The 13,364-nt window shown below is 42.7% G+C and overlaps 4 protein-coding genes across 4 annotated transcripts; all 4 read right to left on the minus strand.

Annotated features, from left to right (window-relative positions):
* Positions 1-31: 31 nt before the first annotated feature.
* Positions 32-5,820, minus strand: PICMEDRAFT_14722 (hypothetical protein). The gene has a single exon (XM_019160498.1). The coding sequence runs from the start codon at positions 5,697-5,699 to the stop codon at positions 60-62; it is 5,640 nt and encodes a 1,879-aa protein (XP_019020367.1). The 5' UTR covers positions 5,700-5,820; the 3' UTR covers positions 32-59.
* Positions 5,821-6,047: 227 nt separating this feature from the next.
* Positions 6,048-7,581, minus strand: PICMEDRAFT_14723 (hypothetical protein). Its single transcript, XM_019160499.1, has one exon. The coding sequence runs from the start codon at positions 7,492-7,494 to the stop codon at positions 6,139-6,141; it is 1,356 nt and encodes a 451-aa protein (XP_019020368.1). The 5' UTR covers positions 7,495-7,581; the 3' UTR covers positions 6,048-6,138.
* Positions 7,582-8,165: 584 nt separating this feature from the next.
* On the minus strand, positions 8,166-9,776 carry PICMEDRAFT_70811 (hypothetical protein; the record flags this gene model as incomplete). The annotated part of the gene is made up of 1 exon (XM_019163747.1): positions 8,166-9,776. The coding sequence occupies one exon, from the start codon at positions 9,774-9,776 to the stop codon at positions 8,166-8,168; it is 1,611 nt and encodes a 536-aa protein (XP_019020369.1).
* Positions 9,777-12,043: 2,267 nt separating this feature from the next.
* PICMEDRAFT_98374 (hypothetical protein) lies at positions 12,044-12,858 on the minus strand. Its single transcript, XM_019165135.1, has one exon. The coding sequence runs from the start codon at positions 12,677-12,679 to the stop codon at positions 12,488-12,490; it is 192 nt and encodes a 63-aa protein (XP_019020370.1). The 5' UTR covers positions 12,680-12,858; the 3' UTR covers positions 12,044-12,487.
* Between the last annotated feature and the right edge of the window lie 506 nt (positions 12,859-13,364).

A 13,364-nucleotide genomic window follows, 5' to 3' on the forward strand; every position in this document is an offset into this window, starting at 1 on the left:
TATCTGTCTATCAGTATATCTACCTATCTACCTATCTATCTATCTATCGGTGGGGCTATCTAGTCGTTGGAGGGGCCAGTGGCGCCGCCGTTGGTGGCAGCGGCAGGAGTAGCGGCAGCGGTGTCCGCGGGGTGGAGCACGTAAATGTTGCCGACCCGGACCATGAAGTCCTTCATCACCTCCCGCAGCTCCACAGACATGTTTTTCCCAAAGAGCTGCATCACGTACGGATACGTCTCCGGACAGGCCTTCTTAAAGTCCTTCTCGTAGAGCTCGGTGACAGCCTGGAGAACCTCGACAACGACGGGCATCCACGAGTGGAAGTTCTTGGTCTCCTCCCGCTCGTCGAACTCGGCAGACCGCCTCATAAGCGAGACAGCCAAGGGAATCAGGATGCCGACAATGCGGTCTCTTGCCTCGGAGTTCGTCTTCTCCTCGTCGCAGTAGAGGCGGAAGAGCACGCTGATGTACACGCCCACAGCAGAGGTCTCCTGCTTGAGCAAGTTCGGCAACTTGTCAACGGTGCCCGCATTCCACAAGCGCACCCGCAAGTTGTAGTCCTCGTTAAAGTTCTTGGCAAAGGTGTAGCTGCTGTGCAGCAGTTTGGTGAGCTCGATCAAGTTTGAGTACGGGATGACCGTGTAGAACTCGTTGTTGTCGAAGAGCTCCGAGAGAATCTGGATCATGTGGAGATGGAGCACACACTTGATCACAATCTCCTGCGAGGAGAACTTCCGGTCGGGATTGATTTCGGAGTACGACTGTTCGGTCTCATCGTCTTCGGACTCATCTTCCGCAACCTCGTTCCCACCCGCTCCCAAGGAGGAGCCGCTTGCAGCCTTCTTGTTTTTCTTGTTCAATGGATCCAACTCAAACAACTCCGTAGCACTTGTGAGCTTGAACAATTCCTTGAATGTGATCTCAATTTTCTTCCAATGCTCAGCCCCGAACCGGTCAGTGTTCTGTAGGATCAAATCCTCCAAACACGATATACCAATCTTGGAAATCGCATCGTTATCCTGGCAAATGCACGAAATTAATAGGCTCAAATAACCATCCATGGTACCATTCAGTTCGTGGAAAAATGTCGTAAATAGTAGAATCATCTTTCTCAGCGCCTGGATCAACGTACTCGACAGCCAGACCCACAAACTCTCATTTTGGGTAAAATTGATTTGACCATGTCTTTTCAATATATCAAAAATCGGAAAGAGAAGCTCATTGCAAATCTTGCTCCAAAACTGCTCATCAAAGTTCTTACCGTGAATTATCAATGCTTCAAACATAAAATTGAGAGCTTTGGATCTAACTTCCAGATCATTACCTTCCATCACAATACTGTTGAAACTGAACAAAAGCGGAAACCATCTTTTGTTCAAATAATCATCATCTCCGCTTCTCTCGTCAACCTCGTCTCCAATCTTCTCGACTAACTGATTGATCATCGACAACGCTCTTAGGCTGATTTTCTGGAATCGCTCATTCTTTGCATATTCAGAGAGGCAATCTACTAAAGCAGGAAATGCGTCTTGTTCTTCGAGGCTCTCAATATGCTCGTCCGTAATTTGCTTAGCAAATCTCAACCCTGTTGCAACAAACTTCTCACTGTCCTCGCTATATGCAACATGTGTCAAAATCTCTAAAATAGTATTCCATCCTGACTTTATTTGCTTTGCCTTCTTAATGATCAAATATTGCACACAATCCAAAACCATCTCTCTCACATCCAAATTACCGTTGTTCACAATGATATAGTCGAACGGCTTCAAAAATTCCTTCTGAAATTTGAAATGAGCTAACTCTTCAATGTTGAAAAATCTTTCTGACAATTGTCTCAAGGAATCAATAGCGAAAAATGCAACTATATTGTTTGGATTACAACCAAACTCGTTAAATTCTTGGTTCATGACTTTCCACAACTCGGACCACTGAAGTCTGATTCTACTCATATTGTAATAACAAACATCAACCATTTTCTGCAAACAGAATATTCTTGGTTCTTTGCTATCACCAGATGAGGCTATTTCATCCCTGGCAACTTCAACAAGACCGCCGACAAAGTCAAAGATACCATCACCTTGAATCTCTGAACTTTTGCTGAAGACCTTATCAATGGAAACGTCAAGTTCTGTAGCATTTATCTTATTAATCATGTCAACTGGTAATTTCTGGTTGAAGTGATGCTCAAGAGCTTGCTGAGAAATGCTTTGCCTTTTACCACCCAGAGAGAAAAAACTAGTTGATTCAGCACGATGACTTGTGTCTAGGGACTTTTTAGCCAACCTAGCATTCAATAAATCTGGAACGGATTTCGAGGCAACTCCCTTGGACAATAACCTTAATCTTTCAACTTGTGAGATAACTATGAAGATATCCTTCCATGCCGTTTTTAAATACGAGCTCTCATCAATTGCAATATCCAGTAAGGTATATATTGCCTTGATGTTTTTATCTTTCATATCTTCTGGATTATTTATGTTAGTGAATTGAACTAATGCTCTAACAAAAGATGTTCTTGCATAATCAATATTAAATATACATGACAAATGCGTGGAAAGACGAATACCATACAAGAGTAAATTTGCAATTTCTTCGTCATCATAATCTTTGAACGGTGGAGTCAAACCGGCCAATAATGACATCCACAAGTTTTCAAACATTGACTTCACATGTTCAGGATTAGTAGCAGAATCTGATGTGTAGTATCTGTTGTTTTTCTTGGTAGTCTTACCCAATAATATGACCGTGTTTTCAGTCTTTTTACTCAAAACCTTTGACACTTTGGTGTACGCCTCTCGAGAAGCATAATCTCTCCCAAAAAGGGCAGTCGCAAATAATGTTTGTTGTGCAGATGAATCATTGGAGATTAAAGCAGCCTGCTGTTCACTGTTCAAGATGATCTCATTGCCTTGGATATCGTTAAAAACTCCTTCCAGAAATTTAGGGTCTAAATCTTTGCCATCATCAATACCACGGTTGTTTTTTACAAAATCATCCAACGTCATTCTTTTTTTAACCTGAGGGGAATGCTGATCAGTATTAAGCATAATCACAGAGTAGGAGAGAACATATACTGTATCTGCGTTCGCAAATGCTTTAGGATTGTCGTTCACATATTTTTCAGCAAATTTTAACATGAATCTATCAATGACTTGAGACTCTCCTGGCAATCTAAAATGTTGTAAGAAACTTCTTAATGCATTTAAAAAACCTTTATTTTTAAAGTCCATATTGTCAACAAATTCATGCATAACTTCAATGTTTTCCTCCTTGCTACCTCCAAGATATTCACCAACTTGGGTCTTGTCCAAGCTGTCGTTTTCAAGTATGAATTTAGCAATTGATGTTGGATCATTGGCTTTCACAAAGCCATTTCTAGCTAAGTAAGCAATACCTTTTTTAGGCGAAAAATTGAACAATTTGACTCCTTCAATTAAGGACGTTTTTCTTTGCTTTACAGTATCAAATTGCGCTGGATCAAATGAGGCTTCTTCCGATTCGTTTGAATTGATGTTTAGCTCAGATTGAGAAATTGATGAATGCGTCCCTGATGCGATGGAGCTTCCTCTCATTCGAGCTTCTCCTGAAAGAGACTTCAAGTCATCTAAGGCTATAACAGATTGTGAAGACTGAAGCTGAAGAGAAGCACCAGATGATACGTTGAGTGATTGCAAAAACGAGACGATGCAATCGATGGAACTCATTTTGAGAGCAAAATCGTTTGGAAAGTTGACATTTGCATCTGGATTTGGGGGCGTACTAGTCAATTTTGAGGAATTCAATTCTGGAATAGTATCTATCTCTTTAGATAAAGAATGTTGTTTTTGGAAATTCTTAAAATTTAACTTTTGGGGTAAGGTAGCTACAACTCTCAATAGAGCGTATCTAGCTAAATAGTCAACAATTGCTTCACATAAATTAGGTAGTACGGTATCACAATCATAATTAAGGTAGAACTCGACTAAAATTTTTGGGTCGCAACAAATACGACGGATAATTTCTAATATGTACCTTTTTTGATATGATGCTGAAGTTTTCATTTCACTGACAGGGAAATAGATTTCATCCAGGAAAACAGGTATTTCGTACTTAAATTCTGATCTTAAATTCTTGAGCATGAGCCAATATATTTCCAAGGTTATTTCATACACTGGGGAGAGTTGAGAAGTTGCATTTCTGGAAATGGCTAAACAAAGATATTTTCTGATACCATCCACTAAAAATGTACTCTCATCGCTGTTTTTATTGAAAATTAGGCACTCCTTATTTACAAAAACGTCCATGTAGTTCCTCAAAATCGAGTGAATAATGTGCAAAGAAAGTAACTTCACTCTAATTTTATGTGACCTCATATCTAAGGACTCGGTCTCGATTGTTTTTGAGGCAAGGTTACTCATTGATCTGAACACCAAAAAGGCATCTTTAATGTACAGTTCGTCATCATTGCCTATGATCTCATCCGAGGTCAGTTGGATGTTGTCATTGCTAGTGTCTTGTAGTTGCTGTAGAGTCATTTGTTGGTTGTTTTCAATCTGGTCAGGTAGATCGCTTTCAGGCTGCAGAGAACTGTGGTACTTCTTTTTGGATGTTAACTTCAAAACTTTTTCATAAACGGAATCAACTATCTGAATAATGGTAGCCTGCGCTATCCCTTGATTGATTGGAGACAAAGATAACAGGAAAATGTTGTGGATCTGTCTGATAGCCTGGAGCAACACTTTACCATGCACTGGCATTGATTCGTTAACAACTGCACCAGTCAAGACTCTGATAATTTGCAGCTCTACACGTTCATCCGTGCCTTCGCCCTCGAAACAGGAGGTCACCACGTTGATTGCTGCTTCAATAAGGAGAATTTTCCCTTCTTGGACAGGCGATCCTAAACTGCCGTCTAAATCGACATCTGTCTGTATGGGTAAATTTTTCTTGCCTTTGTAATCCCAATATATTGGCTTGGTAAATAGATTAAAAGTAAATATCTTACTCAAGCAATCCAAGGCCAATATCTTAGCCTCCACATTGGACTGTTCACAGGCTAGCTTGATAGGCTCAAAAATAAGTTCCTCTGGAGGCATTTCGCCCGTCTTCAAAATTCCAATAACAGTCGTGGCTTTTTGCACTATTGGCTGATGCTTTTTCATGATTTCTTTGATTGCAATCAAACTTTCAAAACTGGACTTGAGAAAGGAGATGCTTGCGGCTTCGTTGAGGTGTGAGGTGGTGGCAGTTTTCTTGACAGGAGACATGTTTGAGGCCGAGTAGGCAGATTGCTGGTCGAATGTACGGATGGAGTTCTGGGCTTCGGAAGAAACCGCAACTTCAGGCTCGGGCTGACCTTCTGCGGTTTCTTCCTTAACAAGGTTTGTCACATCCTCGCCACTTGCAGAGACATCAATGGCGCTTGCTTTTATCTCGTTTGTCCCATTCGTTTCAACTGTTTCGGCAACAGTCTCAGAAGGTGTTTCTTCCTCTTGGGTGCTTAGTTCCTTTTCGGAACCACCGTTAACCTCTTCTGTAGCGGCTTTTTTCGCATTTGCTGGCTTGCTATTCTCATCAGAAATACCCACGTGAGCTGAATCTGCCTCTCCGTTCACAACGTCCGGTTTTTCAACACGTTCTTTGTTTGGCGTGCCGTTTTCCAGCTGCACAGCGTTGGATGCTGCCAATTGATCTCCACTTGCAGCGTCTTCCTCAACCATACCCTTGTGCTGTGAATGATGATGCCCTTACCGTGTCCGAGGTGTCTGTGCGGAACGCTCTGTGCTGAATTGCCTACCGCAGAAACACTCTTCTTCTTTCTTGCGTGCAAATACAAGGCCAGTTGAAGTGGACTGCTAACCCACTTCCGTGTCTCTCTCCTTCCTCCATCATTGACGACTGTAAAGCCTTCAAGGCGCGCCACTGCCTATTTGTTGTCCTTCGCGAGGAAAATCACGGCCACCCTGCCGAAACCGCGTTGTGCTGCGCTGTCGATGGCGGAGCCAAGTAAACCGGACACGATGCTGAACGGAAACACAATCATACATTATAATCTATATAATCTATAGGGAAGACATGGGAAGGAGACGTAAAATTACAGACAGGATGGGTAAATTCTTTGGGGGTAAGGAGTTGGCTTGTGAGGCTTTCAAGGACCATTTACAAGCCTTCCCATTTTCTACCTTCAACCTTCTTCAATTCATCTGTAGTATATACATGGCCGTTGGTAAAGTAACCGGCTGCAATCTTAGCATCAATTTCGACTCTGCTGTCAGCAGGAAGAAGATAGTCAGGAATCTCGACACGCTCGTCGATGGTGATTCCAGAATCGACAATAGCGTCGTGCTTCATGTTACTCATGGAAAGCATTCTATCAATCTTGGTGATACCCAACCAGTGGAGAATGTCTGGCATTAATTCTTGAAATCTGGCATCCTTCACACCGGCAATGCACTCGGTACGGTGGAAGTACTCATCTGCAGTGTCACCGCCTCTCTTCCGTGCATTGTAAACTAAGTATTTGGTAACTTCACCGAGACATCTGCCTTCCTTTCTGAAATAGCACACCAAACCGTTTCCACCTTTCTGTGCTTCTTTGGCGGCTTCAACTAAACCAAATATTAAATAGCACCTGCATGAGCAAATGTCCGAAAGGAAAACATCCGAACCTGAACATTCATCGTGAACTCTCACTGCCAATCTCTTATCTTCCTTTGGTAGGTTATCTGGGTCACCAAAAATATAGGCTGTGATACCACCAATTGGGGGACAGAAAACTTTGATATCTGGTCTAGAAATGAGTTCAGGATACATACCGTTGGTATCTTGAAAAAGGGCTTTTCTCAATTCGTCCTCAGTGATGTTCAATCTTTCTGCAACACCTGGTAAGTGCCAAACTGGGTCAACAGCAATTTTGGTGCATGCCATCTCACCTTCGTCGTTTAAAACAATCTTTCCATCTGGAACCAAGTTTCCTCTCTTGACCTCCTCCTTAATTTCTGGTATTGATAAAATAGCCTTAGTGATAGACATGGTGGGCTTGATGTCAACATTTTCCTTCTTTGCAAGATCGCCATAGATCCATGGAGCCATGTGGCCAAATGGGTCCATAGTAACAATCTTACCAGGAGTTGACCACTGTGGTTGTTGAGGGAAGTTATGTGGAGGATGGGCATTTGTGTAGTCAGGCTCATGCATGGAGTCCAATTGCTTAGAAGCAATACTTAAAGCATGGTAGATAGAGTAAGGTCCTGCATGGGCGCCAATTGCATTGTGTTTGGTCATTCCGTCTTTATATTTGGAAACAACAACAGGGCCTCTTGCTGTACTAGCACTAGCTGACCAGTTTAATGGAAGTGGGTTGATGTCTGCGTCACTAGTAAAAGTAGACAATCTCATCTTTTCTCCAAAGTAATCAACAAAGGCACTGTTTACTGCAATAGGAGTGGAGCTGACTTCATGAATGCCGATGTTCCCGTGCTGGTGTTCACATGATTTATTGCAAATGGAAGTCATTGTTGCTCTTTTTATAGTCTTTTTTCTTTCTGTTTTGTTTATCTGTTGATAGGTTTTGTTATTTAGTGCAATACAACTAAACGTGAGGAATTAAAATGGTAGAAGGAACCTAATACAAAATATTATACACTACAGAGGAACTAGAACGAAATAAAATCTGCTTTTAAGAAAGATAACTGCCTTTTTATAGACACAGCTGTTCCTCGAGCTCACAGTTAATAAGATAAACATTGGCTTGTAAGAAGAAGGCAGCCTCCGGACGAGCTGCATCTCCGAAGTTCCCTCTCCGTCTCCCTCCTCCGCCTATCTTATCTAAGCCCGTCGGAAACCGTCTATCTCCGCGCGACAAAGGCAGGCTACGAACGGACTTCTGCGCACTCAAACGGAATTATCAGGAGATGATGGAGCAACAGAATACGACTTCCACCTCTCCTCTTCTTCCCCCCACCCTCCGAGAAGGAGAGGGAGATACGGGAAACGTGTCGGAAAAAGGATATGAACGGGCTTTAGATGCCGAGGTTTTCGGTCATCCACGGAACAGACTTAACTGGTGTTTTCGGTTAAGAGTGGACAAAGCTTTGAGTGGGCGAAACCGCAAGTCAGACAAAGTCAGACAACACGAATTAAAATTATTATATTAGCAGTATATTTTTATATAACAAACACATTATTTATTTTATTAAATCTAGAATTTGCATTGTTAGGTTTGATATCTCATGGTTTTCGTTATTTTCTCCAGTCAAATTCGTTAGATCTATCTTACCCTTACTTATTTCCTTTTTAATCTTATCTTTGATTTCCTTGTTATTGGATTCGAGAAGTTGTAATATGGTCCAAAGAGCAATGTGTTCGAACGTTGGATTCCGACTCTTCAAAAAGTTTGAAATGAAGTCAGACAAGTCGTCATAATGCTCTAAAATCACACTGTAGTCTTTTATCCTTGAACATAAGTTTGCCAAAGCTGCAGCAGAGTTACCGCAAACCTCAGCATTTGAAGATTTTGTCAGAGGAATTAAAACGTCAATGATACCCATATCCAATAATTTTTCTTTCAACTCATCAGCCAACGCAAGGATCGCAAAGCAAGCTGATATTTCACTTTGAACATTTTCTTGGGCATTTAATACCATATCTTTACATTTTTTTATTGCGCCAGCTTCTAACAATGCCATTCTGTTTCTTTCGCTGCTAGCTGCCAAGTTCCGCAAACTGGAAACTGCATGGCACTGAATTTCGGTGTTATTTGGGTAATCCACCAAATCGACCAAGGGTTTGAGAAATCCAGTTTCAATGATTAATACTTCGTTCATCGGATGAATTGAGATATTTCTGATACAAGCAACGGCAGCCAGAACTAATGGTTCATGAGGTGATTGTAGTAATTGAACCAGATTAGGTAACCCACCAGCTCTGACGATTTCTAGTTGATATAGAGCGTCCGAGGCTAAGTTTCTCAAGGCCAAGGTTGCTTGACATTGGACTCTGGTACTTGAAGAATCCATCAATTGAACTAATTGGCTTACTAGTTTCGGCTCAGTGGTAGAGAGTATTTTCCTGTTTTCTTCATCAACCGCAATATTCGATAAGGCAGTTGTACAGTAATATTGAATATCTGGGTCAGAATTCGATAATAATTGAACCAAAACAGGAACAGAGCCTGCCTCAACCAGTTCTTTCCTGTTTTCGTAAGAGTGTGTCATGTTTAACAAAGCACCAGTGGCGTTTCTTTGAACTCTTAAGTCGGGTGAGTTTGCCAATTTGGTCAAGGGAATCAAGGCGCCGGACTTTGCAATTTTAGTTTTATTTTCATCCTGGGTAGCCAAGTTGGTAATACATCCGACGGCATTGCACTGGACTTCAATATTTGGACACATCATCTGTCTGATCAAAGGGGTGAGGCCACCCATTTCAACAATCAATACCTTATTTTCGTCGTTGACGGCCAAATTACCCAAAGCTGCGCAGGCGGCTCTTTGGACCTCCTGGTCAGAGCTTTGCAGCAATATAAGTATAGGTTCTAGGACATCCCTGGTTACAGGACGAATTTCCTTTTCGGTTATTTCGGCAAAAGCTAGAGCTGCACTTCTTTGTAGGTCGATATTATCAGAATAAACCAGAGTGCTTAGGGCCCTTAATGGGCCTTCCGAAAAGAAATCAACACCTGACCTGTTTTCTAGGTATTCCAAGAGAGACGCAATAGCTTCTCTTTCATTGTCGGCTAGCAATTGGCGGTACAGGCCTGAATCTTCATGGCCTTTCAAGCAACTGCAGGAACAACCCATATCGGCTTTTTCTTGTTAACGTATGTTGCTCTTATCGAATAACAAGAGGAAGGGACAATAAGATACTTCGTGTGTATATGTGAGTGTATGTGCCTTAAATATCTATTCGCTGATAGCAAGATATATCAGTTACGTGTAGGCGGTCTCTGAGTATGTTGGTGGACGAGGGGCGGTACTTGAATGTCAAACGTGTGCGTGTTTGTATAGACGAAGGTACGACTCCAGGTAGAAGATTGATGGGAATGTGTAACTTTCTAACTGTGTGCATGCAATAGACTGCGCACGTATGTAAAGTCTCAATGTAACTATGTGTCAATGAAAAGCCTGCAACACGTGTGGCTACAGATACAGAATCCACCCAGCCGGTAACAGAACAGCTACAACACCTTTCCTCTGCTGTATCAGGCTGGTAACAAAAAGCTGTCTTTCTCGCCCTCTTTATCGAAGAAATTGTTTTGCGCAGCTTCCAATTTTTTCTCTCTCGGTCGTGGGGGTGGCAGAAGCGGCAGTGGCAAAGAGAGTGCTGGGCTACGCTACACTCGTGTTCGGGCTATTACACAGCTATGGTTTACTCTACAAAGCTTTTGTAGTCAAACGACTCAATTGACGGCAGTAGCAGTCCAGATATCAATGGCGTCAAATCGTGAGAAGAAGAGACGTGAGGGCGGGGAACGGGCGGGAAAGGGAGGGGGGAAAAGAAATGCGTTGTTCATTTTCCCGGCCCAGCACAGTCCCGCCACTGGCCTCGTCTCATCCCGATAAGGACACTATCGCTGCTGCTGCTGCTGCTGCCTTTTTTTCCTTCCTCCGTTTTCCGCAGTAATATATGACAGGAAATGGGTGGCAGCTAACGCGAAAGGTGCCCTTCCCGATTGAGAGAAATGCCCTGTGGCAGGGGCATAGAAGAGGATGATACTCGCGTGTGCTGGTCAAGCTCTACATTGGCGGCCCCAGGTCAACAGCCTCAATGTAGAATACACACTGCCCTTCGCTAGGAAAGAAAGACGGGCACTCTTTCCCAAAATCTCATGCAATTCCCGGTTCCATTCTAGCTTTCACATTTAATAATGAGCCTCATCATGATTACATAAGAGTTCTTTTGGCGGAAAAGAACAACAAAATTCCGCAGATGTTAAAAGTATGTATATGCTGTAATACAACACGTGTAGTAAAGATGTCCAGGCATGCAGGGCTCCTTTTGTAGCGTAGTTGGAAGACATTCTCTCAAACGGGCTTGATGATTACTCGGGGAATAACACTTTGCTAACGCCAAAAAAGCACACAGGTCTTTTGCCCGGTTAAGACAGCCTGCTGATCCGTATCAGATACCAAGCTTGCCTTTTATGGATAAAACACCATAGTGCAACGTTTGACATCGACACTGGGATCGTGTTTTGCGGTTGTAGTTGCTAGTCGAACGACACCGAAAGCAAGTATCAAAAGAAGCACAAGCTGTGCATAAAGACGTTGGTTTGAAACTGTTTTGTCGAAAGTAGCTTCTTTGCGGAAAGCTTGAGTTATAGAGCAGGCGGCAAAAACTCCAACTACCACGTACTGGTTTGAGTATTTGGTCCGTTTAGTAGGTCACCCATCAGTTGAGATCTATAATGCATGCTGAGCCGGCGTGTTTATCTTAACTTTAATACAACTCAAAACGCTTACCTCTATCAGCTGAGGACCTTTTCCGCAATGCAAGAAAAGATAAACATAAAACGAAAAGGTGGCCAAAGCCGTTCCACTTTGGAAGATAAGCATATTTGGGTCTAGTTGAGCCTTATGATCAGATATTCTACCCCTTTCTACATCACCCAGCAACGAATCCATTCTTTTACTTTTACTGATTACGTCGTCTGGAATCTGAAGAGGTTATTAACTGCAGGCTCAGCACAACGAAAAAGTATTTTCTAGCACGAAGCTAATTTTTGTCGCTAGTACGGATTCAGGCTAATTAGAGTGGATACAGGAAGCTAGAATGTGGATAACATGGTAATTCATGAATGCAAAAGGCTGAACACATAGTACGAAAAGAGCAACCAAAACTGCATTTTTATATTCTTATTTACCGATGCTATTACATTTAGCTACGGATAGTGTGGAGACCTTTGGATGCTGAATCTGGTTGGTGTACCTACAAGACCTAACGTAATGAAAATACAGTGATTGTCCTACATGTCCCTGTAATATTGAATATTATAACGCAAGGGCATGAGCCGTATGCATTTCTATGGCACGATGACTTGATGTAAAACATGTTTTGATCCAATGTACATCGCGCATAGGCAGACCGTATATTTTCAAAGGTTCAGGGCCACCTAGCTGTTTGGCATGCATTTCTTACCGAAGAGACTGATATGAGAGAATATATTATTGCTGCCTTGCCTCGAGGTTTCAGAGGAGCACCATTTCTGCCCTGATCAACGCTGAAGCACTGATTCGCACTGTAATTTTTAGCACGCAATATAATTAGGACAGAGTACATGTGAAAGCAACCTGAGGAAACATATTTAGATCTTAATATTTCGCTCATCCACGCACAAAGGCAGGGTAGGAACTTGGGTAAGGACCGAGCGTGCCCGCGGGTAACTGGTGCGGGCTTGTGGGCTGGTACATTTCATTACAGCATTATACTACAGGGGTGTTGAGGCACCTAGCAGGAATCTGGCGTCAGACCTTCGACGGCAATCAGAGAGTGGTGGCATCCTGAAACTCGCTCAATTGGGTACAAACAAATGCGTGCTGGTTTCGGTCTCGCGCTTCACCATTGTGACGCACTTCAGGACTACCGCAAATCCTCCGCGGGCTGCTATTTCAAGCCACCCCACGCTTTTGGCTCGGCCACGCGAACCTATCCGTCTAATTCTGGACGCAAAAAAGCCCCTAATAGACGAATTTCTTAACTCCATCCCCTAATAAATATGCCTAACATCATTGTAGTAGACAAAGCTTCCATGCACGAGAGCGGGGGAGGTGGCACAGACAAAGTTGCTTTTTATATTCAGCAACTTTTTTGCGTCTTCAATAAATAAGGGACAAGTTTGAGGTCCGCACAAAGGATTCGTGTCATAATATGAATCGAAGCCTGCTGACCACAAACTAAAAAAAGAAAGCATCAAGAAGGCGTCAATGTATAGAGCCAGCAAACACAGAGGCCAGTGAAATGGCTATATTGCTCACTCTTTTCTGGATCTGAGTAAGCAACGAACCAGCATTTGCCGTTCGTTCAATAAAACCGCTCAAAATGGAAAATGTCCGCACACTTAAATGTTGAATAACAGCAATAAAGGGAAAATGTGGCCTCCCCTCCGGTTCTACTCCTTGCGCCGGCAATATGCATTAGTACAAGGTCGTTTCAAGCTGATGTGCGAGGAACAACAATTATTCTGTCGGACAAAAATATGCCTAATTAACGGCTGCTTTTTGAATTGTCTACAGGTATTTTGCTGTCGTTCCTGCAGTGTACGTGCTCTAAAACTCTCCGACTTGCCCACAGTTACTTGCGCAAATAGATTCATCACCGCTGGTGCATAGAAATCAGTTGCAGAAAAACCGAGCTCCGCCCGATCCAGCCGCTTGAGTAAAACCCACACT

The sequence above is a fragment of the Pichia membranifaciens genome (genome assembly GCF_001661235.1).
Source record: "Pichia membranifaciens NRRL Y-2026 unplaced genomic scaffold PICMEscaffold_1, whole genome shotgun sequence".
Lineage (NCBI taxonomy): Eukaryota > Fungi > Ascomycota > Pichiomycetes > Pichiales > Pichiaceae > Pichia > Pichia membranifaciens.

Bases quoted from the DNA above. Each gene is read 5' to 3' on its own strand.
- PICMEDRAFT_14722 (XM_019160498.1), bottom strand. From the start codon at position 5,699: ATGGTTGAGGAAGACGCTGCAAGTGGAGATCAATTGGCAGCATCCAAC.
- PICMEDRAFT_14723 (XM_019160499.1), bottom strand. From the start codon at position 7,494: ATGACTTCCATTTGCAATAAATCATGTGAACACCAGCACGGGAACATC.
- PICMEDRAFT_98374 (XM_019165135.1), bottom strand. From the start codon at position 12,679: ATGGAGTTAAGAAATTCGTCTATTAGGGGCTTTTTTGCGTCCAGAATT.